Genomic DNA, 24,791 nt, shown 5'->3' on the forward strand with positions numbered 1-24,791 from the left:
TTTGCTGCATAAAGTGAGAGCTGTGCCCAGCTTTCCACCTTAGTCAGAGCCATGGGAAGTAAAATGAAGCGCTTTGGTGACAGTATCGCTTGTCCAGAGTAAGGATGAACAACCAAAGGTTAGCACAGTCTGACCGTTTGAACCTGCATGTCCTAATGTAAGTCCAGACACTTTTTTCTCAAACACTGTGTCAGACTTCTGCCCATCACCTGGAGCCAGGAACAACTTCAAGGCAGCACAGCCCCTGCTTGCAGAGGGGAAACAGGGAAGTCACCGTGTACATGGGGAACGACCCAAGCTCTCAACTGGCAGCATTCCTGACCTTTTACAGGCTTCTTGAGGGAACACAAATGCACTGTCAGTGTGGTTTGGGGCTGATCAGGATTAGAATTCGGGAGTGGGGAGAAGGGAGGATAAATGCAATTATACCCCTTAAATTCATGTTAAACCAGTGACATTTTAAAGGCACCCAGGCTGGCAGTTACCAGCCTGTTGTTATGAGCTAGTCTGAGACAGAAGCTCCACAGTGAAGGTCACTGTGCTGGAAACAGAGATGTGAACATTTTAGTCTCTCTCTCTCTTCGCTTTCTTTAGATCCGTGAGCTCCACCTTCACAGGAGTCCTTTGCAAAAAGCATTTACTTCCTATCAGTAGGAGCAAAACCGGCCCCTCTGCCTATGAAAACATGTCAGGGTAATGAGAAACATAAGAAGAAAAACCCTGACAAAAATCTAAGAATAGTGTTGAACGGGGCTTATTCCTGCCAGAGGATTTAGGGCAGAGATGAAGGTTGCTAAAATACAGTAGGAACATCACATCACATGGAGCGTGTTGTGGGATTTTCACACCAGCTCAAGGTAGATGTCTCATCACATACACTTTGTGTGTGTGAAATTGGGTGTTTTTGCAGCTTTCTCCTTTCCAAAGGTGACCTGCATTGCTTTAATTTCTGAATGGATTGACTCCAAGCAGCAGGGTATGAATTGAAGGCTCCTCAAACAGCCATTAGAAAGAATTTTGGTTATTCAAATAAAGGGGTTACCAGTCATTTAAAAAAAATTACAGGGAGAAATGTTCTTAAATGTCATCGGCTCCACAGAGCTGGTATCACTTTGGGGATTTCATGAGTTGCTATAAAACGTGCTGTAGAACAGCAACAGCAACAGCACTGTGCCACCCCCAGTCCTGCCAGCCCCAGCGCCTGTGCGAACCCCAGGCTCTCACCTCTGCCTGTGGGCACCCCGCAAGCCTGGTGACACTCCTGCTCTTCACATCAGAGGGGCATTGGGGCTGACAGTGGAATATGAGAGTGGGAGTGATGACAAAGGTGACTGTCCCTGCAGGGGGAATTCTGCTGGTTGCATCCAATGGCCCCTTCAGACTCCTTTCGGCTTCCCTGGAAAGGTGCTCAGGAGTCAGGAAGAAGACTTCAGAGCTTCTCCCTGCCACCATCTTCTTGGGGATGGCTTTGGGACAAAGCCATGTGGATAAAGTTATGAAGAGTCCTGTTGCCAGAACAAACGCTCCTGTGTTTTGGCTTGTCCTACAGCAGGGAGAGTATTCTCTACTAAAATCTGGAAGCGGAAAGCTACAGAAATGGCATAGGATTTCTCCATAAAGACAGCCAGTTTCAGTTTGCCTACGTGTAAAACAGTTACCTCCCTGCCCCGCACCTTAATGTGATATCTGGGGCAGTTACAGCACAAAATACAGTCATTACCAAAACACAGCCTTTGCTTTAAGCACCCAAACAGTCTCCCTGATTACACTGAGTGGCTGGTGTGGATGGTGCTGGTGTGGGTGATACTAGTGTGGATATTGCTGCAGTATCAGCAACTATGGAGGGAGCTTCTCACAGTGGTATTCCCAACATTCCTCACCTGCCTGTGCAGGCAGTGACAGCTCCTGCACTGTGAAGTCCCTTTTGCAGGCAGGATTGAATCAATAAATGACTTTAAATGTTGTTATGATCCTAAGAGCAAAATGATTTGCACAGAGTACTTGCTAGCTGGTGTAGAGCACAATAGCCCCCCATTACAGTGTTAGTAGAAGAGGAGAACATAAAAAGAGTCTGTTATTACTCTAACTTCAGCCTGTGGAAAACACACTTGTGTTCCTAATTTCTTACTTTAATTGAATACAGAGATGTCAGTGCTTCAGTGTTCAGCTGCTACGTATAAAATCAGATTTGGTGAGCAGTAAATACAGCAGAACTGAAGGTTTAATGTTATAAATTGAGGTATGCAGTCAAGATAAAACTGTCTTCAGTTCAGCAACGCTATTACTACAATAACAACCTTAGATTTATTAAAATAGAACTAAATTTAAATGCATTTGCCTTTCCTTTTCATTTTTATTACTTACTTTTTACATCTAGGAAACAAAACTGACTTCACATGAGCTGGCTATTTTTACATCCGCAGCCCTTATGAATTTTCACAATGCTGCTATTTCAGAAGAAATTTTTAAACATCGATTTTAATAAGAACTTAAGTAAAAGTTTTTCAAATATGATCTGTCACTCGTCATTCGATATAAAAATTGATTGTGTTTTTATTCTCTTTATCCATCAGTTTTCTAATCAATCCTGCTTGCAGAGGGCGCCAAGTGATGGAGTCGCCTCACCAGCAGGGACTCAGCCGAGCAGTTCTTGGTGTTGACTGGAAGCCTTGTGCTGCTGGACCTACCCCCCAGCTACCCCCAGGCACCCCCAACTACCCCTCGGTACATCTTTCCCTGTCTGTGTGGGGCCTGGAAGGAGAAGCACGACACGGGGATTCTGGCAAGTGCTCACAGAACTCACTGCAGTGCTATAGGGCTTGAGGCCATGTCTGAAAAGAAACACTGATCATAGAATCATAGAGTAGTTAAGGTTGGAAAGGAGTTAAGGGGCCGCTTACTGTGTGAGCTTCTGGGTGGAAAAGCAAAGTCTAAGTGATTATTAGGCTATTTGATTAAATGGTATTGAATAGTTATTACAATAAAGACTTTTATGATTGGTGGGGTGGCTACAGCTGCCCGGTGAGCTGGGCCCTGCAGGCTCCCAGTAAAGACTATGGAGAAAGGCCAGGAGTTGTCATGGACCTGCCAGAGGCCTGCCGCAGGATTTAAATCATAGAACCATAGAATCACAGAGTGGTTTGGGTTGAAGGGACCTAAAAGCTCATCCAGTTCCAACCCCCTGCCACGGGCAGGGACACCTTCCACTAGAGCAGGTTGCTCCAAGCCCCTGTGTCCAACCTGGCCTTGAACACTGCCAGGGATGGGGCAGCCACAGCTTCTCTGGGCACCCTGTGCCAGCGCCTCAGCACCCTCACAGGGAAGAGCTTCTGCCTGAGATCTCATCTCAGTGTAAATCTACCCTCTCAGTTTAAAACCATGATACTGTAAGTTTAAAATTCAGTTTAATTCTGTTTAAAATACAGTTTAAAATCATGATACCATCATTAGGAGCAGATGAAAATGCTCTGAAGAAAAAAAAAAAATCCAGCAGGAAAATTGATTTGCTGCAGTTTCAGCATTGTTCAGGATCACATGAATTTTCCTGAAACTCACAGGTGGAAGCTGTGCCAGGGTTTTCCTGGTGGGAGCTGCCAAAGCCTGCAGGCGTCCGCCCACCGGGTTAGCTGGGAAGCTGGATATAGCACCCGTCTGAAAACAGGTCCTATTGAGTTATTTGGAAAGTGAAATTTTCCAAGTAATGTATTCCACAGAGCTTCGTTTATCCAGCCTTGCATGCCAGTACAGAATGAAACCACTGAAAATACAAAGGAAGCTTTCTGCAGATCATAAAACGCACCTCCCCGCGCACCCCGGTGATTAACGAAGTTGTGGCTGAACAGAACGGTGACGTTTAATGGCATTTCAGAAAAGAAAAGGCGAATCTTTCGGAAAGGGGCCTCAAGTTTATTACAGCGCAGCTCCCGCGCGGCGTGACCTCAGCCACCGAACCGCCGCGGCTGCAGCTCCCTCCGGCGCCTCCACGGGCCTGACTTGGGAGCGCTTCTGGCTTTTACCCGGGACGTTTCCCGGGCGGGCGCTGCGGGGCTGTGTCCGCGCACGGCGGCGCGGAACGGGCCCCGCGCGGGCCAGCGCGGCCGTGGGAGCAGCGCGCGCCTCACGGCGGCCCCGCAGCGGCCCGCGGGGTGCGGGGGCAGCGACAGGCGGTGCCTCGCGACGGGGGCGGGGCTCGGGGGCGGGGCGGTCTCGTGCCGCCGCGCGGGAGGTGCCCGCGCCGGGAGCGGAGCCTGGTCCCGGTCCGGAGCCGGAGCCGGTTCCCCCGCGAGCGCCGAGCGCCGCCCCGCAGCGCGATGGGTGCCGGGGCACAGCCCGGCGTCGCCTCCCCGCTTGCGGGCAGCGGGAGCGCCCGTGCGGCGCGGGGCAGCTGAACCCCGCGGGCTGCGGAGCGGGGAACCGGGACGGGGTTTATTGCTGCATTCCCGGGAACGCCGCCTCCAACCGCGAGTGAGTCCGAGCGGCCGGTGTGGATTTTACGTTCGCTTCCCCACGACCCGGGGCCGGTCGGGCGGCTCCGGCTTTCCGGGAAGGAGCCCAGCCGGTGTGCGATGGATTGAGCCCGGCCGCGCCCGCAGCACACGCAGGTGCGATGGGCAATCGGGGGCTCCGGTGCACCCTCCGCTGCCTGCTGCTCAGCGCGCCACTGCTGCTCCTCGTCACCGGTGAGTCCGGAACTTCTGCCTCTTCCCGCGGGGAGCCGCCGCTCCAGGCACCGCTCGGTGGCGGGAGGCGGCGGGGCTCCGGTGCCGCCCGGCCCGCAGCCGAGCTCCCGCCGGTGCCGGCAGCCGCCGCGGGAGGGGGCAGGGCTCGCAGAACAAGGTGTCTCTGTTGCGGCCGCAGCTGCCGGCAGCGCGGGGCCGGCGGGCGCGCTCCCGCGGCCGTCCCCACGCCGGATCTGGGGAGCGGGCGGCGGGATCCGGGTGCTCCCCCCCCCCCCAGCCGACGGCTCTCCTGGCAGGATCACGGATCCAAGGGCTTCTTCAAACGTCCCCTTTCCGCCGGAGCCGCGGCCCCGGGGGTTGGGGTGGGGGCCGGCTCGGCGCTGGCCGCGGTGTGCTTATCCTGCGGTCACCAAACTAAGGGAAACCCGGGTATCGATGGGCACCCAGCCCTGGAGCTGGAGCAGCTCGCATTACGCTGGAAAGGACTGATTTGTCTCTTAACCCTCCCGTTAACTAGCCCTTGTAACTCTCTTCCCCTCCCAGCTACCTTTACCGAAGTTCCCAAAGATGTGACTGTTAGGGAGGGAGATGATATTGAGATGCCTTGTGCTTTCCGAGCCAGCGGATCCACCTCTTACTCCTTGGAAATCCAGTGGTGGTACCTTAAAGAACCAGCCAGAGAACTTGCACACGAATTAGCCATCAGTGTCCCCGGCAGCAGGAGCAAGGTAATGCAGTGCTGTTGGAGATCTCTCTCCGTCGAGTGCAGCATGCTCGGAGGGTGATCAGATGAACTCAGCAGTCCCAGAGAGCAGAGCACTTCTCTGCCCAGTGCTAGAAAGCAGCTGGAGGCACCAGCATCCCTGGCATTCCATGGGATGGAGGAGGACAGGGCATGCACTATGGGCGACTTCATCTCAGGAAACTACATCAGTGCTTTAAGCATTTTAAATAGAAAATGATAAATGTCCTGCTGCAAGATCAGCAGTGAGGAGCCGTGAGAGGCAATCAAAAATAGATGAGCATGAAGTGGGGACAAGCAAAATACAGTGCTTCTGTGGACTGAGCTTGTGAAAGGTGGGAGAGCCTCTGTTTGCTCCCTGATAGAGCAGAGGAAGGCATGAGGGATGAACCTCTCCTGTTGGCATGTTAAGTACATATCAATCTGCATAGACAAATGCACACAGTTTCTTGGGGTGCATGTACACACTCTGTATTTGGAGCTCAGCACGACATTTTGAGACAGTCGGATGTGGCAATTAAAATGCATGAAGCACGGTTAAGTTCTGCGTGCCCTTTCCCCTCCCACTAGCAAGCCGCCTGGCCTGAGGGTAGGCTCTAGTCTAAATTCTTCAGCTGCATTTCCCCAGCATAAGCCAGTCCATTCTGCAGCTTCCCCAATGCAAGACACCTTGCTGTGCCAAACGGGGCTGTACAAGGGGTGGGGTGAAGCAGGACTTCCACGCCATGCCACCCCCTGCACAGGGTATGTCATCTCCATCCCTGCACAGCCGCCCTGCCAGCTCCCCTCTCTGTGGCTTGTTTTCCTGCAGAGCTCAAATAGAGATGCAGAGACGCTGAGCTCACGCGATGCCACCTAGCTGGGGAAAGTGTAAGTCAGTTGTCAGACAGGGAAGTAAATCGCTTGGATTTAAATGTCTTCTTTAACCTTATATAAAACCCCTGAGTTGCTTTTACAATGAACGATGGCAGGGCATGCCTGGAGAATGATGGCATCTCGCTGGGAGGTGCATCGCCGGGATCCCAGGCATCGCTTGGGTTTACAGTAGTTGGCTGGAGGCAAAAAATAACCAAGTATTTGGTGATTTGGCAGTAACATGCAGAGTGATACCAGCTCGCGGGGTGTTTCAGGACTGAAGCTCTTCCTGAGCAGTGCAGGATCCAGCTTGCCCAAGTGCTGCACTGCTGGGCTAACACTGCTGGTAAAGCACCTCCCCCAGTGTTTGTCAGCAAAGGGAGCAGCACAGCATGCAACAAGCGTTTCTCTGGCTGCTGTTCTCACCCTTGGTGAAGGCAGCGCTTCCGTGGTTGCTGCAGGAGCTTTACCAAGACAGTCGCTCCCAGCTGAGCACTGGTTTGGTGCCTTCCCATCGCCTAGGGAGCCCCGCAGCCACACACGGGTTGTGTTTATGGTGAGCAGAGAGAGTCCATGTCCTGTCCTTAAACTCGGCTGGGAATATGAGCATCCTGATGTGCTGGCAGAGCTAAGTCTCATCTCCCTTTTTTTCTGTTCCTTTAGGTGACAACTAAGGATGCGACCAAAATCAGTGTAAGTGCAGCTCGAGCGGGGCAGCGCACCCTCCTCCCGCGCGTGTGGGGTCCCTGCAGGCCCCCTCCTGCCCCGACACACGGGTGCCGCCGGGCTCGCTGCAGCCCCGCTCCTGGCGCACGGTGCCCCCCCCGGCGTCTCGCGTTACCATCTGCTGCTGCTTTCGCAGTCAGGTCTCATTCCTCACAAACCGAGAGGTGACGCTTTGCCTTGCAGCCCGCCATTAGCCACGCTTGGAAAGGACAGTGGGATGGATCAGGGGAGAAGTTTGCTTTTTGTCGCTGCCCTCCGCAAACCTCAATCGCCTGTGGGGACCCCCTTCGCTCCCGATCCTGCAGGACATGGGTGCAGCTGTGCTGGGGCACGGCCTGCAGCGGGGCTGCGAGGGGCTGGAGCCCACCCGGCTCCTGGGGGCTCTGCGGGGCTCTGTGCGGGACTGGGCGGGGAGGAGGGAGCAGGGGCTGGTTCTGGCTGCGGCTGTAGCAGCGAGGTGGTGGGCTGAAGTGTCCCCTGCGCTCGCTTTGGGGGGAATCAGGCCAGGCTCGGGGTTCTCGAACGCAGAAGGCTCGTCCGTGGGGCAAGAGCGATCGCTGCCGCACCAGCGGGGTCGCTGCAGGGCGGGCCCGGGGCGGGCCCGGGCCGGTGCTGAGCCGCCCGCTCTCTTGCAGACCGTCCGCGTCCAGGGCAACGACATCTCGCACCGGCTGCGGCTGTCGGGCGTGCGGCGGCAGGACGAGGGCGTCTACCAGTGCCGCGTGGCGGACTACAGCGACGACGAGACACGGGAGCACCGGGCGCAGGCGCTGCTGCGCGTCCTGTCCCGCTTCGCGCCGCCCGACGTGCAGGCGGCAGAGGCGGTCTCGCACATCCAGAGCGGGGCGGCCCCGCGGCGGCACGGCCCCGCCGCCCGCCCCACGCCGCCGCCCGGCCCCGGCAAGCGCCCGGCCGCGGGGGGTGACACCGCCTCCGCCGCTTCTGCCACCGCCCCGGCGACCGGCGCTGCCACCTCGGCCTCGCCGCCGCCCGGACAGGCCGCGATCCTCCGCCAGCAGCACGGGTCAGGTAGGGCGGGGGGCACGGGTCACCATGGGATGGTTCGGGTGGGAAGGGACCTTAAAGCTCATCCACGGGCAGGGACACCTTCCTCTAGAGCAGGTTGCTCCAAGCCCCTGTGTCCAACCTGGCCTTGAACACTGTCGGGGATGGGGCATTTACCACTTCTTTGGGCACTGGAGCTGCTCTAAGGCCTCCCCGGAGCCTTCTCTTTCCCAGGCTGAACCAGCCCAGCTCTCTCTTGTCTCCAGAGCAGAGCTGCTCCAGCCCTCACAGCATCTCCATGGACCACCACTCAGGTTAGGGCTGGGCACCACAACTCCCCTCTGTCACAGGTGGGACTGTCACTGTGATGCTAAAGTTAAATAACTGTGCCCAAGTCTGTAAGTAAATGTCCTTCCTTTACCACAAAGCCCAGCCCTGCCTTGCCAGCAGCCAATGCAGGGGAGGGGCAGGGTGGGGGCCCGAGTCCTCTCAGTGGGTGCTGTGGCGTGGAGGCCCCACTCTCAGAATTCCCACACACAGCTTTTTGGACATGATTTGGACAAAAGCCGCAGCCTCAGCTGCAGCCCGAAATGCCAGGGCTGATGCGCAGAGGACTGAAATCTGCTGGTCAGCCTGGGCAGGCCTGGGCCATGCAAGAGGGCCAGGTTTGGATGGGAAATGCTAAATGCTGTGTAATGAGGTCCACCTTTGCATTACTGGCAGGGTAAGATTTAAAGATACTGTGCTCTGTAATGGTTTGCAAATGTAAAAGTTGCGCTAATGCTGATTGTCTGTTAGTTAATACTATATTAAGTTAATAATGTCACTTTACCATGTTACAGCTAGCTGGAGAAGGCTGTGGTAAACTTTCATTTATACTTATGACAAAGTCTGGGTCAAAGAAGACAGTCTTAAATCTGCACTGCAAAGGTGTGTCATGCTGGAAAGGTGTGCTGCTGCTCCAGCTGGGCTTCATCTCCCCCCTCAGCTGCTATCACTTGGCTGATGTTGAGCAGAGGTCCCTGCCAAGCTACCTGTGGGAGAAGGGAAACAATTTTATGCCAGTGGCTGTGTAGGGAAAACCCTGAGCTCCCCTCTGCTGGGTCTCTTCTGTTGCAGATTCATAATCCTAACTCGGAGTGTTCACACTTCTTCCTGATACCTCTTCACACTCACAGGGCAAACATCGCAGGGTTTGGCTCACAGTGATGGGAATCAGCTCCCAATGGGCCACTGTGACCTGTGGGTGCTCTACAGGTGCTGAGTTTTATCTGGCCACTACCTTTTGCTATTTCTGAATAATTTAGTTTCTTTCTCATGTGGCAATAATCTGTGAAAACTCAGGTTTACTCAAGCTGGCCGTTCACTGGTGTCTAGTGGAAGACAAAGTGATAATTCCTGAGGTTTAACTGCAGGTGCCTGTGGGTATATAAAAAAAGTTCAGTTTGCTGAATTCACTGGCCTCAAGAAACTAAACTGAACACTGTAATGCTCATGATCTACTGTTTTCCTGTTGGATAGATCTTCTTTCCTTCTAGGAGCCTTGGACTGGTGGTTGTTTTCATGTTTCCTCCTTCCATACACATGCCAGTGAGGATTCTTGCCATGTTTTCCATGCTGACAGTAAGTTAGGTTTAGGATTCACAGCTCTGTGCACGCTGCTGGCTGAACCCAGAGCTGATGTGGTGCCTATGAACTAAAACCAGGGCGGTGGAAGTGCAGTGGGCTCCGTTCCATCTCAACAGATGGGTGTGAGTGTGTGCGCCAGGGCAGCCTGTCACATATGGCTGTTAGGGCAAGACCCCCTTCCCAGCTCATCTAAACTGCAGTCTGTCCTGATTTTTTCCATGTCTGTGGTTTGGGGATGTGGCACTGTCGCATCATTTCTATGCTGGATTAAATTCTGATAATAAATCATGAGCACTGTGGCCAGCAGTGGAGATAATGGAATGACTTAAATCAGTGAAAAAAGTAGTGGAATGGAGATAAATATTTTGTGGGGATCTCCAGATTGGAGACTGATTCTAAGAGGGCTACGAAACAGGCTAAACCGGAGTTTCCCGCTGTGCCACCCCTCCTGTGCACACTGGTGTCTGTGGATGGTGCCATCCTGGGGCAGCTTCCATGCCGGGAGAAGACTGAAGTCAATGTAGGGAGCAGAGGACTCCTGTCTTGTGCACAGCACTGACTAAATGAGGTGTACACCAAGTAAATACTAACATGGAAGTTGGTGGCGTGAGGACTTGCAGGGACATCACCTGATTTTGTGAGGAAATGGAGGACTCGGGTCTGCAGTGCTGTCACTCGGATTTGATAAGCAGTAGAAAGCAGTAAACTTCCTTCAGAATGTCTTAAAAGAAAATTACGTCTTTGAGCTTCAGAGTTTCCCATTTGTATGTTAAACTGGTGTTCTTCAGAGCTATTTTAGGTACAGTAATTATTTTTCTGTGTAAAGAATGCAGCGTCTTTATAGGAAATACTTGGGTTTAACTCTTTTTTTACCTCTGGAAACTAGAAGTCCTTTGGAGTTTGCAGTCCACCCCTTACAGGCTGTGTCGTAGCTGGTTTTCCACATAGTAGGGCCATCAAATCAAACTAAACCTTTGTTCACATGTGGTAGCAGACTGCAGGACCTAAACCTGTGTTGCTGGATGAGTTATGGATATGAATAGTAGCGTAACACGTGCTTCATTACCCTATTTTGAGCTCTGCAACACACATACAGATAAGTACTTGCACCAAATCTGTATGTAGTAATTTAATCATCCAGTACATTTACTCTCAAAAGTCTTCAGCATCTGTAAGTCTTTTCATTGTACATGGGGATGTTTCCTCTGTATAAAAGTAAAAATGTGCTCAAACAATGGATTTGCCATCAGTGATTAACACCCTCATTTATACACTGGAGACCTCTGCCTAAAAGCTGATGGCATGGCACAGCCACAGTGTCCTGCATGAACTGGGTTCTAATCTTACTTTCCTTGCAATAGAAATCTTCCCAATATGTCCAGTGCAGTAGGTTAGGGCCTGTATGTGTTTGTAGTCCAGTAAATGTGATTGTAGATCAAATAGTGCTTCCAGATGTGCCCACAAGGCTTTTGTTGACTTCTGCTGGGGTCCCAGCCATGCGCCATGGAAAAACGTGATTCTTTACATCTCCCAGTTGAACTGAGACATGAACTTACTTGAATAACTGTGTCTGTTACTGAGATTCTCTAAAAGCACAGAGTTACATCTGACAAACCAGGTAAAATAGGAAATCCATAGTTTTGGATATGTCATCTAAAATTGTGGTTGGTAGAAATTTGTGATCAGCATTACAGTATATAAGGGAATGGATCCAGTGTAATGGAAAAATAGCCCACTGTGCCAGAAATACTAGCTAATTATACAAAATTTTATCTGTAGTGTTTAAACCTCACTGCTGTGTTTTCAGGAGAGTCACATTGATTACTGCTGTCTGCTGGTGAGGTACACTGACATGGAAACTGAGAACGTGTCACTTAGGCTGCAGGGAGGCAAAGATCTGCTGGTAAAATCATTTGGGTTTAATGCTGTCAGAGACAGAACCTTTGTACATCTGGTTCTAAGGGAAAATAAGATTTTCCTAACTTTCAGTTTAAATACTTGCACACAAATGGAATCTTTTGCTTTGGAAGAAAATAGAGGTTAACAAATGAAAAAGTGCATGTACTGTTAACTGTGTTTGGAAGTGGTCCTGGTTGGTACTGGGTAAGTAGGGGTGTAGGAGCATCACTGAGCAAGACACACAGTGTCTATGTCCCAGGAAGGCTGGGATGGGTGAGATGGACAAATGGCAGGAAGACCAGTGACCAGCTTTGTGAAGTGTGTGGCAGCTATGAAATTAAATCCCAAAATTTAGTTTCAGCTCTCTTAAATTCAAGTCCAGTGCCTTAGTCATGAGACTTAACTTTGTCATCTGATAGGTGAAGTAATAAACAAGGATCTTTGTGCTGACCTTTGGAGAGGCAAATTGCCTGTGTTAGATCCTACCAAATGGTCTCCACAATGAGCACTGTGTATTGGCTTGGGGGCAGTTTTTAACTTCTGAGCAGAATGTAGATCAGACATTGCAGCTTCCAAATTCTCTTTTATTTGTTTGATCTCTAGCCTCAAAGCTCTGAAGTGAAAGCTTTAAATAAAATAAACAAGGATGGGAGTGTGAAACGAGAAACTCTGCTTCATTATGCTTAGAGTGCTCTAGGAAGGACAGAGACTTGTGTGTTATGCAGAGATGAAGTGCTCACAGCAAGGAAGAACGTGAGTCTTCACTTCACGCCTGTTCCTTTCTCCCCCCACCAAGCCTTTCATGTCTGAGGCAGCAGCGTATCTGCTTGTGGGTTACATGTCCCGAGATAACAAAGCACCAGGTCCCAGTTATGCAGTCTCTCTGTGTGCGCAGCTCCCGTGATGTTCCTAAGAGCAGTACATGCCCAAAGTCAAGCTGTGGCAGCCTGCCTTGAGGCAGGAGACCATGTGGAGAGAGTTACCTCCATGGAGCACTGGGAAGCAAAAGGGGGGGTTTTTGCAGCTTGGAGACAGGAAAGCAAATGCACACACTGTTCTCTGGGGGTATGAGCTGTGGCTGTCAGAGGGGCTGTGGCTGTCGGAGGGTCTGTGTTTGGAGGGGCTGTTGGTTGAGTTTGGATTGACTTTGGGTGGGGGTTCTCCTGGCTTTGTCAGGACTGGAATGACTCTGCAGGCTCGCAGGAGGACCAGCCTGTGGGGCTTGTTAGTCTTCGATAGATGAACAGTGCACAAAGTAGGAGGAAAGGGAAGTCCCTGTGTTGCTGTTCAGCCTCCCTGCCTTTCCACTCGGGGTGTCTGGGTGTGCTCCACTGCTCTTTGCTTTTGATGAGACCGTGTATGAGCTCATCAGCTGTTGTTATTTGTAGGTAAATGCAACCGGGGTCACATCCCATTTTCCCTTACTTTAAAAGTAGCAAGACAGAGGCCATAACTGAATTATCAGGCTGACCTCCTAAATGTCACTGGATAATAAACATGCAAAAAGAATCCTCATTAAACACACATCACTAGCTCTTTAATATCTAGGCAAATTAGACTGCTTTGGGGACAAGTGAGGTCAAATATCTTCTTTTCTGTGTGTGCAATATGGATTAATTCCCAAACTGGACAGAAGCACGGATGGCAGCACCATGTCACCTCGTTACCTAGGGCAGAAACAAGCAGTACCAGGGTGGGTTTATGCTGTGGAAATGCAGTTGATTTGGGTAACCCCTTTCAGTGTTCTTGCTGGTTACCAGAGGACAGACAAAACTGTGCTAACCTATGCCAGAGCCTGTGCAGTGTCGTTGAAGGAATCTGAATATTATTTGAACTTCTTTAATACCTTCAAGTTATAGATGGAAAAATGGTTTAAAGAAATACAACTGAACACAATGAAAGGGCTATTTCAGGTCTTCCTAATGAATGTGGAAGCTGTACCTGACGTTGGTCTAGATTTCTATACGAGATGGAGTCATTTGTGAGTGAAAATTAGGCATTTGTATGAGGAAAGGCTGAGGGTACCCACGTGTCTCGTTGCATGAAGAAACAGCATTTGGGGCAGGAATATACATACAATGCCAGCCCTTTATGTATGGTTTCAAGAGATACTTTGCAAAATGGATTAATAACCAGTTAATAACTGTTACACATTCCCCACCTCTGCTGTACTGTGCAGCTTTACGGGTGTAAAGTAACGTTTGAGCTGTGTTGTGGACTATAAAGGTCCCTAATACTTGGAGTGGTGTGGTCAGCAGTCACAGCAGAGAGAAGTGTCCAGCCAAACTGGGGCTGGTTTTAGAAGGGTATTAGCAGTGGTGGTCTGTGGTTGCAGAGCAGGCATAAGGCAGGATGTGCTGGGAAATGGCTCTTGCAGCAGTCCTGCCAGGAAGGCGTTTCTTCTTTTCATAACAGGGAATTCTTGACATAGCAGAGCCTGGCAGGACCGTGCTGGCAGTAAAGGGGGGTTGGTTTGGGCTGTGGTTGAGCTTTGCTAAAGCAGTAGGAATGCTGGCAGGTTCACCACTGCTGTTTGCGGGGTTGTTAACGGCAGAGCAGCCCCACTGTCAATAATGAGCAGTTCCGGGGGGTCTCTATGGGGAAAACGGGTTGTTGGGGAACGCGTCTGTCACGACAGCAGCGAACAAACAGCCGAGGGCTCCGGTGGCTGCTGCCGGCGGGAGCTGACTGCTGGTGGTGGGAGCGGCCGTGCCCGCGCTGGGGCCGGAGCTGGCGGCACCCGCGCGGGATCCCCGGACGTTCCTGGTGTTACCTGGATCCGCGGCTCTGGCCGGGACGTGGAGTGGCCCCAGGAGCGCTGGAGCTGACGTTACACGCGGGGTAGTGAGAGCGGCTTCACTACCTTATGGATGACGAGGTCAGTGTTCGAGCCCGAATCCCGCTCGCACCGCGGGGCTGTATCCCACACGTGAGAGGACACGGAGGAATGTGGTTTTTCCAGATAACCCCTCGCTGGCTTATCCAGACGAGTTTGGCGCAGGGCAGTGCCTTTACTTAGCTGACATCTACCAAATATCCACCACTGGGGAAGGTGTGGAGGGTCTGTGGTTTTGTGGGTTGCTCCCGACGTGTCACTGCTTTTTATAGCAAAAAACCCTGTGCAAACCACAGCCTCTGCTTTTTTTTTTTTTTCAAGCACAGACTCGCCCTGCAGCCATTTCTCTTGTCCCCCCATGTGTCCTGCCCATGCTCTCAGAACTGTTCTTTAAGTGTGAACAGGATAGGGTTATTTATCAAACAAAAATCCTTAGATAATCTGCACTCAGATCTGCTTAACTTTAGTAATTCTAGTTGGAGTGATAATTACAACTACATTGGCAGCTTCCTCCTAATCCCAACCAAGTCAAAAACACTCTAGAAGACACTGAAGTGAGAACTATGGTGTCTTGGTCTTTATTTTTGGGTTGCAAATATTTACAGCTTGTACCAGTTACAGAAGGTGAAATCTGTGGTTCCCTCCAGTGTGACTTTCATTACAAGTCTGTTCCTGAACTGTCGATGTGTCTGACTCTTTGCAGTGTGGCTTTAGTCCTCCTACTTACAACAAAAAACTCAAGAATATGGCTCAGACCCACCCTAGAGCTGCGTGACTAAAGCCACCAGGATTCTTCATTGCCTCATGATGGGGGTGGTCCGAGTTGTGCTTTTTGCTATTTGTGTGTATCGATATGCTGTGGACTTGCTCACACAGTACTACTGAGGAAGGACGTGTGGGGCTGGATGCGCATTTACCACTGAACCACCACTAATGTAGTTACTTTTCTATGTGTGTTAGTTCATAATTCATTTTCTACCAAATCACATTACAAATGATGATGTATCTCTCATTATTCAGGTGTCAAGGAGTGAAATAAAGATGGTCGGTTTTGTGAAGTTAGTTTTAGATCATGGAGCTACAGAAAATTCTGGAAATGCAACAAATCCACAGTTGCATGGTTTAGGCCTCTTTAATAAGATATTCAGTGAGAAGAGATCATCTCACAGATACCAAAGCAGAAATCTGTTGATGGGAGTGTCTCGAAAGAGAGAAGTTCCTGGCTTACTTAAATGCAGAGCAGTATGAAGTATTTAAGCTGTTGTCGGGGTTTCAGCTGTGTGACAGCTGTATAATCCATCTGGAATGAATAACTCTTTCTAAGTATCCAGGATACATTCCTGGGCACCACCACCTCAGAGCAGCCATTTTCACAGCCCAGTGTAGCACTTGGAGAAGGTGGAGCGAGGCTGCCTCTGGCTCTGCACTTCTCTGGCTTTCACAGAGGGAAGTGGGGATATTGAGGGGAAATGAACCAGCTGTTCCATAGTGTGTGTCCCTACTTCTTGTGTCTTGGGTGAGATGAGTTTTTACCAGCCTGTTGACAACAAAACCGCCTATTTCTCTGGTAACCTAAGAAGTAGAAATATTTTTTATAAAGGTAGAATTATTTCTTGCTCTTTACCTAATACACACTTCCAAACATTAATCAAACCCACCAGTTTAGCTGTCCCTCTTTCTGTATGGCAGCAGCTGTGTTTGATACAAAAATGTCTTGCCACACAGACCTTCAGCAACTGTGGAACTGGATCAGATCAGTTGTCCATCTTATCCTGTAGCTTATGTCTAGTAATGTCCTTAGACCCAGGAGCAGAAGGAAGAGCCTCCATGGAGGACAGTTGAGGACTGGACTGATCCATGCACCATGTGTGTGTTTGGAAGGGATTGTCTGTCCTAACGAGAACAACTTGGCCTTGATGAGTCTCAGTTGAAATGAGGATCAGGAACCCACCTCAGGAACTGTGTGTGCCCTCAGAAACACTCCCAAGCCCCTGCACGTCTGTCTGTCCTGTCCCGCGCACTCGCACACGTTGGCTCCCTGCAAAGCGCCGCAGCGCTTGAGGGATCAGACCTGCAGAAGGAACCTTTCTCTTTCTTTACCTTCCAGTCAGAACAGCCTTTCCTGTCTGCACCGTTCCCCTCTGTGACTGCACCTCCTGCCCCTCACCAGCCAAGTTCTTGTTTTCTAATCCGTTCATAGCTACATGAGGTGCGTGACCCGCTGTTCATAGAATATGCTCAGACAGGGGCTGCACCGTGCTCCAGGGCACTTGGCCATGCTGTAGTTTCCTATCTCAAAGTGGAGGTTAAGCGCTTTAAAACCCTTGCTGGCATGGGTGAAGTAAGCACGCAGGATCACTGGCTTATACCTGTGAGGGTGTGTAGAAATAAATAGATGTGCTGACTTCTATGAGGCATATTTTTGACATGAGTTATGGAAAGCTGTTCCAAAATCCAGTGAATTGTAAATAAAAATGTGTAGAAAACTAATGGGTAGAAAACTAATTCTGCATCGTGCCTTGTAGGTGCTCAGTGGTGAGCAGATCCCATGCAGCCGCTTATAAACATCTGGGAAGTCACCATGGCCAAAAAGAGCAACACCAGCTCTTTCTGGAGCTGTATGTGATTGGGCCTGGGCATGGTGCTCCACAGCCAGCAATGGGGGGGCCCAGGAGCAACGAGGGCAGCACAGTTGGGTAGTTTTGCATAGATCTCCACAGTACCACATTCTCCTTTCAACAGGAGCACGTTGTGTAATTGCAGTGCTCCCGGGTTTGGCTGGGAGGGTGCTGAGGTTAGGGCAGGCTCCTCAAGAACCAGCACTGGGTGAGGAGCAGTTACAGCCCTTACAAAAAACCAACAGCAACACTGCAGCGTTGGATTGTGCTGTATTTCCGAGTGGAAGAAGGATTTATGCAGCTTATAAGATGATGTCTCAGACTGAGGAGTAATGCTAATGTGGTGGAGCTTATTATCTCTTCAGTAAGTGTAGGGTGACTTTAATGATGGTGTCTATTTCATTAAAAACTTCTAAGAAGCTCTTAGGTTTGAGGTTTGGTAAATTCCCTTCAGTTCAGGGGAAGTGCTCCAGTGCGTGGCACTGAGAGAGAATTTGTTTTGTCTGGGACATTATTGCCTGTAATGAGCCTTGACCAACAGCCCATATAAACCCTGTTTTTGCCATAGATACAAGGCAGCCGGAGCACTTTATCCAAGAGTATATCTGAAGCACAGTTGGAAGTTTCTAGACTGAGAGGCTCAACCCGTGAGGTTAATTGGTTAATTGGATCCTTCACCTCTTGGTGAAATGCCAGCTTCGAAAACGGGTCTTACTTGAACATTGCTCTGTGAGGACCGGGCTGAGGCTCCCGGGTCGCTGCCTAAAGCCCGCACAGAGAAATAGCCATGATAGTGCTGGCCAGGTCCCTGCTGCAGCAGCAGCCAAGGCTTTGGGTGTTATCCCACCTACCAAGGAAAACGGGCTACTGATGTGTTTCAGCTTTTTATATGTATGGGCCACTACATTTTACCACCACCTCAGAAAGAGACATCAAGGGGCTTCTCAGGTTCTTTCTAGGAAGAAAAATAGGTTAACTGCTGGAAACTGGGGGTTTGGCCGTTGGTTAGATACAGCTTGTAAAAGAATCTTCCCATTTTCTCCACCTGTCACAAGTCTCTTGGTTAATTAATGTTTGTTTTCAATTAGATGAACTGTTTTAAGTCAAACTTTGATGAATGCTTGCACAAAACAAATTACTAAATAGAAAACTACAGCAAAACATTATGTTGTAAATCGAAAAGAAGGATGAGTGATGCCAGAGATCAATTCACCATCCAGGAACAGAACAATCTGTTACTGTTCTGCTTAGTGGCAGAGCTTCCCATCTAGCCATGTGCATATCAATAATCTAAAAGCAAAACTGTAAATCTCTGTAGTGATAAATAAGCTTGCAATAACAAAACAAATGAATATTCAAAGTATAAATGAAATGTTTTCATCTAAGATCTGTAATTTGCAAGGAACTGTGTGCAATTTATCCAAAGTCTCTGGGTAGAAACTCTCTGGTCTCAGATGGGGGTTGGTGGCACGTCACGATCCTGGGGTCAGCACCTCATGCTGTTTGCTCACAGGGGGAGCAATTCCTTCAGTGAACGCCAAGACCAGACTAAGTCCAGCTCGTTTATAAACAATACTACAGATAATGAGAAGGGTTTGGGTTAACTAAACAGGAAGAAGTCACTGGAAATTACATTTCTGGTCGAATTATGTTCAGGAAGAGAACTCTGAAGGTCTCTGTTTCTACTGCCTGAAGTGTTGGAGCAGAATAACATTGAATAAATATAGCAAAAAGAAGCTTGTATTTGGTGTTCAGTAAGAATAATTGCTTTCAAGTAATTTTGTAAAAATGTTTTATTTAATTGCTGAGATTGTTAACGAAGTCTGAACTCATGTTTCACTGTCACGTTACAAAGAGAATGTAGGTTAAAAACAATGGCAGTTTCTAGAAAAGACAAAAACTTTGGACTGTTGCATTAATTCCCAGTTCTGTGGTGAGATTTAAGCTAAAACTGGTACCTGAGGGTAAAACTGGCGTGGGAATGGCGTCGGAAATCAGGCACGCAGCTCCTGCAGGGGGCTGTGACTAACGCTGCTTCCCATTCAGAACAGAAACAAGCCCGACCCGGTGTCCGCCGCAGCCTGTCAGTGTGATGGGTGTAAGAGCACTAGAACCACAGGAGGCTGTTTCTGCAGGTTTTGTTCCTCAGCGTTTCCAGGGAACTCCCCCACACAAAAGCGCAGTTTTCTTTTTCAGTAGCCGCATCTCCCCAGCTCGAGTCCTGTTCGCTGAGAGAACAAGTCAGGGGAAAAGGGGTTCTCGCTGCCGTCGGGTTTAAGCATAATTAACACGCAGGGTCTGATCGTCGCTGCGGTGCTGGGCGGGTGCGGAACGGGCACAGTTTGTGCCATTCCCCGAACACAGCGGATGGTGGCAGCCCCTGGGCCCACCCTGGGCTGCGCCACGTCCCAGGAGTGAGAGGACCCATCTGACAGCTTAGGAACGGGGATGCGCTGACGGGAAGCGTGGGTCGTTGTGCCAGTACTGCTGTTTGTGTGCAAGCAGCCTCTCTCCGAGCGCTCACAGCCCATCAGACAGACGCAGAAGGGCGGTTCATCTTCCGCCTGCCCAGTGAGGAAGCTGTTCTCTCTCGCTGGTGTGGGTGGATGCGTTGTTGGGGTTATACCCGTGTTAAAAGGACAGGATAAGATGTGTTTGTGAGCTGACTCTATTTCTAAGAGAGGAGGGGGGAGAATGGCTGTCACAGCCCTGTTTGCTCCCAGGCTGGCACAGAGACGTCGGGTTGGCATCAGCACAGGCAGGTCTCCTGCTGCCCTCACGCACCCTCCCGGCACAGGGAGGGGATGCAGGGACAGACCCTCCTTCCACCCGGCTCCGCAGGGCCGGGTCCTCAGGCAGGGAGAACGAGCGGAGCTTGTGAGCTCCTGCGCTGCTGCCTCAGGAGCGCCTGGGGCTGGTGATGGTGTGTCCCGTCTGCTGGCCGGACCCCGAGCTTCAGCAGCTGTGGTGAACCTCCCTGCACACGCTTCCAGTGTTCTTATGGCAAGACTTTAACGAGTTACTACTTCAGTTACCTGGGTTAATTGTGTTTGTTAATGATTTTCAGCTTTAAAAAGAAAAATCCTGCATCCATCTTAATGCCTTGCTGTGGCTACATAGGCAGCCCTTAGCCACGTGTTTGTGCATGCAAGGATTTAATTAAAACCTTAATAACTAAATAATCTCCACACAGTCTAGGCATGTGAGATAGCGCTGTAGGGACATTTTGGGAGTTCCTCAGTTGCCCACCACATTAATATCAAGTATTTTTTATGTTGGATAATAATACCGCAGCTTTGCTGGTGAGGCATGTATAGATGCTGGGGCAGCCGGATCAGCCAGCCCAGGAGTGGTGGGTTACTTAGGAGCTGCTCAAGGTATGTCCTTTGATCATGCCACAGCTGAGGGAGACTCACAGCTCCAGAGACCAAGACCGAAGTATTCATGTTAGGGTGCCTGAAGATGATAATTTCCTCAATAGACGTGGCCTGATTCCTTTCTCAGAGGTACCGAGCACAAAAAGCTTTCACACTTTGCACCAGCAGTCACTTTGCTGGTGGCTGTCAGTACTGTGGGCACCGGTTCCTCCTGCACGCAGGGGCGAGGGGCCAGGTGATGGTGACACGCGGTAAATGCCTCTCTCTTGGTGAACAAGTATCTCGGTGCGCCTGTGAGGCAGGGACAGCCTGGTTAGCTGCAGTATGGCCACAGAGGCCACTCTGTGCCCCAGACCCTCACCTCAAGGGAGCCGGAGCCGCCTTGCCCTCCATGGATGTGAACAGTGACTCCCTGCTGTGTCCTGCTGCGCTCTAGTCCTGCAGCTCCTGTGCACATTTTTAATGTAAAATTCTGCTCTTTCCTATAAAAGGTAAAGAAGATGTCAAGGTCTTGCTGTTCCCATTCCAAATGAAATGGGCTCATGTCCTGTTAATCAAGGAGTACAGCTGCAGCATTTGTCATTTCCCTTTAAAGTAGTGGGTGGCTGATACCTGTCATTTCTCAAGAAACTATATACCAGATTAAGGTGTATTTATAGAAATCTCAATTGCTAGTAACTTGGCTGAAGCCAAGTTTAGGCGTACCATTAGTAATGCATAATGAGGTAGCCTAAGTGGAGTGAGATTTGGGAGGGGGAAGAGAAAGCTATTTGAGTTGGATAGCTTGAGGATGCTCTTTTACTATTAAAATTATGCTTCTGACCCCTGGCTCTGAAGTGATATAAAAATAAATCTTTTTATATTTCTGTTCTGCATTTAATCTTCTATAGTAGACAAGATAAAAAATAAAATCTCTGTCTCTCCCTTGTCTCTTTCTGTTCTAGGTACAGGACCTATTTATGCTACAGATCCACTCCTCTATATGGCCCTCTTACTACTGCATCAGCTTGTGCATTTGTTAGTAAACCACTGATCAACTGCTTCCTCCACGCTCTGCAGCCAAGAACCTATTTAAACCCGAACAAACCCCTGACAAAACAATACCTACGGTTTTAAAGATGGACAGAAAGAGACTGAAAGCAGCATGATCAGTTCTCTGTAGGGGATAAACATATTTTTGGGGATGTCACAGAAAATAAACCACTTAGAATAATGCATCTAGTTTCCAGACTCTCTCGTGTAAAGCCCTGCTCTGTGCATGGCACTTTTGATTTCTCTATTTTAATGTAATGTTTTTTCTTTTCTAAACCTTCCCTCTGACTCTTCGTTTTGCACGAACTGTTGAGCAGTTATCTTATGACCATATGTAAAGATGTTGGGTCAAAGCCTTTCCTAAAAAAGGAAATATTTTTAGTAGATTGTTGTGTTTAGGTTTTTTGGATTTCCTTTTTCTTTTTTAATTAAATTATTTCTTTTGCAGACATTTTAATTAAAAAGGTACATCTGACCATAATTAATATTCACTGTCAATAATATTTATTTTTAAATGAAGATGATTGGAAACAAGGTAAGACATTTGTTTACAAACTGTATTGTATATTGCTGAATAACAGTTGAATAAAAAGATTTTGAAATAACGTTTTTGCAGATGCATTTGCCCTTCTTTGTGCCTGGAGCTCCCTGAGGGCATCAGGGCTGTGTCACGTCCCTGCCTTGGCACAGCACAGGCAAGTGAGGAAAGGTGCATCACAAACAAACCTGAAGTGAAATCAGTTCTTTATTACACCCCTCCACGCTCTGCCAAACCCTGCGGAAGGTGCTGACAGCTCGTCACCAGCTGTGGCTGCGTTTCCTTGTGCCAACATCGTTGTCTCTGGGCTGTTAGTACCAGATGTGGTCAGATGGACAGGACCACAGTGCAGAGCACTCAAGGTAAGTTGTGGTTTTCATCAGGCCTCCCGAAAAAAGGTGAATCAAGCCTTGAAAAAATAAAAGAGAAATGAATCAACCTGGAGTGTTTTATTCCCTAGGGCTGGATCCAGTGTGTGGTTATAATATATTCTGATTTTCAAAATTACACAGTTGTGTCATGTGTGTTACCAAATGTGCTGTCCTCTAATGGGGCAAAAGGCTTTTTTTACGGTACATACAGGAGTTATTTTCCTGTTCCAGAATGCTTGGGGTTTAAGTGAGATAATAGGATAACTTGGTAAAAAAACATGACCTTCCTAAGCTGAATTTAGTGAATTACTTTGAAACATCCTCTGCTGCCTGCGATTCTTATCCTTTCACTTGTGTAGCATTTTAGAAAGGACCTTAATGTGGAAATGGTAAAGGGGCAGCCACAGCGCCAGCAGGACTCTTGGCAGAAGCAGGACATGCCCCTGCATCACCTCACACCCAAGTTCTCTTCTAGGAGGAGGGCAGGAAAGGAATTTCCATTCCTCAGATAGTCAGAATTTGCTTTTGTAGGACTGCCAGTAACAGTGAGGGATTTGTGCCTCTCACATCACACTGGGTGTCAACCAGAAGGCATCTGTGTTTCATACCTGTTACTACAGTGTAGTAATAAAAGTCCTCTTGTGCTGAGGCAGACTCACCAAAGGTGTTACAATCCTTGTAAGGATTTTCATCCCCTTAATGGCAGCTGTAGCATCCCCTGGATTGTGGAATAATCCATAATCATCCCACAAAAAGAGGAACTGCTCTTCAGAAAGCTTGGGGAGGTGGTGGTTGCAAACCTAGAAGTGCATCAGAGGTGAGACACTGAAGAACATGGTCCTTGGCTTCCACGTGTGCTTGGGAGGGCGAGTCTTCTGTAACCTGAAAAGACAAGACAGGTGGAAAAACAAGATTTCCTTGTCGGACCGTGCCTGAATCAACTCCAGCATTCATGTCTGGGAACATGCCCAAGCACAGTTACTCGAGCAGTGCTACGTGTGGAGTGTGGAATGTCACCAGAGCTCTCATCGTTCAAGTAATGGCTGGTCATGAGAGTGAAACCCACCTGGGTTCGAACTGTGCCTCATCAGCTGCTGCTCTTCCTCAAGGGCAGTGAATATTTCTCAGTGACTTGTCTTCCTCCTAAGGAAGGGAACCCAAACAAATTTTTCCACAAACAGAAGAAGAAAATCTGCCTGAATTTATCTAGAGAAAAGGCTGACGCCTGAAGCAGCGGAGCGTGTCAGTGGTTTAACTGCAGCCCTCCCCAGCATGGCCTCTTAGAAAACAGATCTCCTTTGCTCTGATGCTTGTGTTTCATCACTTACAGAGTACATAATGTCTTGAATTGCATACAGAAACCAGGGAAGGAAATACATCATCCTGCACTTGTCCTTCCCTTGGTATTGTAGCCTGCTACCTGCACAGGGATGTGGCAGCAACTGGGACTTGTGTGTGCAGGAGCAGAATTATCAAGGTCTTTTAGACTTTCATCACATTAAAGGTGAAAAAATACTAAATCTGCAACTAAAAATAACTCTTTTTTTATCCTTTTTGAAATCAGAATTAAGTGTACCACAGTAGGAATAACAATTCTTACATTCTAATTCACTGTAAAACCTCACAACTACTAAACAATAACCTGAGGATTTGATTAAAAAAACCCCTCTTCTAACAAGAGCAAGACCTGCACACATGCACGCTCATTCCCAGCACACACAGGATTACTTCAACAAGGGAGCAGCCATAACTTGGCTGTACCTTCACTACATTCCAGCCTCCAGAAATCTGCAGAATGAGTATTCCAGGTTTTGGGTCTTGGTTTCCACGTGTGGGCCAGCATTTTTTGCAATACACACAGCCAGTGGTTGGCCCCATATTTGTGTAGTGCAGGGGAAATAACTGGCTAAAGAGGAGGCTGCAGGTCTTGGTACCACAACTGGTCTTTAAAAAGCACTTAAAGGAATGAGAAACATTTTGATGGAAAAAAGTAAAGAATTTGGAACCTTAGTGCTTGTGGGTGCGTTAAGGACTTCTGCTAAAACATCTGTCCCTTGAGAGCGCTCGTTCTTCTGAAAAGGGCAACTGCCTCTCTGCTGCTGATTGTATTTACAGAGGGCAAAGTGAGGTTTTGCTGTACCCTTAATGGACAAAGGCTAGTGGCAAATCTTGCTCTTTCATAAATCTCTGCATTCCTTGTGGTATCTGCTGTCAGAATCAATTAGGAGTAAGTGCTCAGCCTGCAGAGGCGGGGGAAGGCAGCGAGTCTCCTGCAGTGCTGCGTGGAGCTGGGCAGAGAGCGCCATGGTGGGGGGCCCTGGGGACACAGCTCTGGTCCTGCATGGGGACAGCACACCAGCAAAGCCGCAGCCCTGGGCTGGGAAGTGAGAGTGACGGCAGTTGGGGCCAGAGCTGAGTCATCTATAATATAGTCATAAGGAAACACACGTTGTTCCTGAGAGAAAATCAATAGAACTTTGCACT

At 49.2% G+C, this 24,791-nt stretch overlaps 1 protein-coding gene and 1 long non-coding RNA gene across 5 annotated transcripts in view; one reads left to right on the forward strand and one right to left on the reverse strand.

The window, feature by feature from the left end:
* Positions 1-3,934: 3,934 nt before the first annotated feature.
* On the forward strand, positions 3,935-22,003 carry VSTM2B (V-set and transmembrane domain containing 2B). The gene is made up of 5 exons (XM_030469741.1): positions 3,935-4,679; positions 5,223-5,407; positions 6,940-6,969; positions 7,638-8,031; positions 21,311-22,003. The coding sequence occupies exons 1-5, from the start codon at positions 4,607-4,609 to the stop codon at positions 21,397-21,399; spliced, it is 771 nt and encodes a 256-aa protein (XP_030325601.1). The 5' UTR covers positions 3,935-4,606; the 3' UTR covers positions 21,400-22,003.
* Positions 22,004-22,125: 122 nt separating this feature from the next.
* Positions 22,126-24,791, reverse strand: part of LOC115600594 — a 28,139-nt gene continuing 25,473 nt past the window's right edge. For all 4 annotated transcript variants that reach the window (XR_003989062.1, XR_003989060.1, XR_003989063.1 and 1 more), the window contains 3 exons: positions 23,374-23,450; positions 22,967-23,189; positions 22,126-22,345 (listed from right to left, as the gene is read on the reverse strand). This is a non-coding gene — a long non-coding RNA (uncharacterized LOC115600594). The remainder of the gene's footprint in view (positions 22,346-22,966; positions 23,190-23,373; positions 23,451-24,791) is intronic.

This window comes from Strigops habroptila, chromosome Z, assembly GCF_004027225.2.
Source record: "Strigops habroptila isolate Jane chromosome Z, bStrHab1.2.pri, whole genome shotgun sequence".
In the NCBI taxonomy this organism is placed as follows: Eukaryota; Metazoa; Chordata; class Aves; order Psittaciformes; family Psittacidae; genus Strigops; species Strigops habroptila.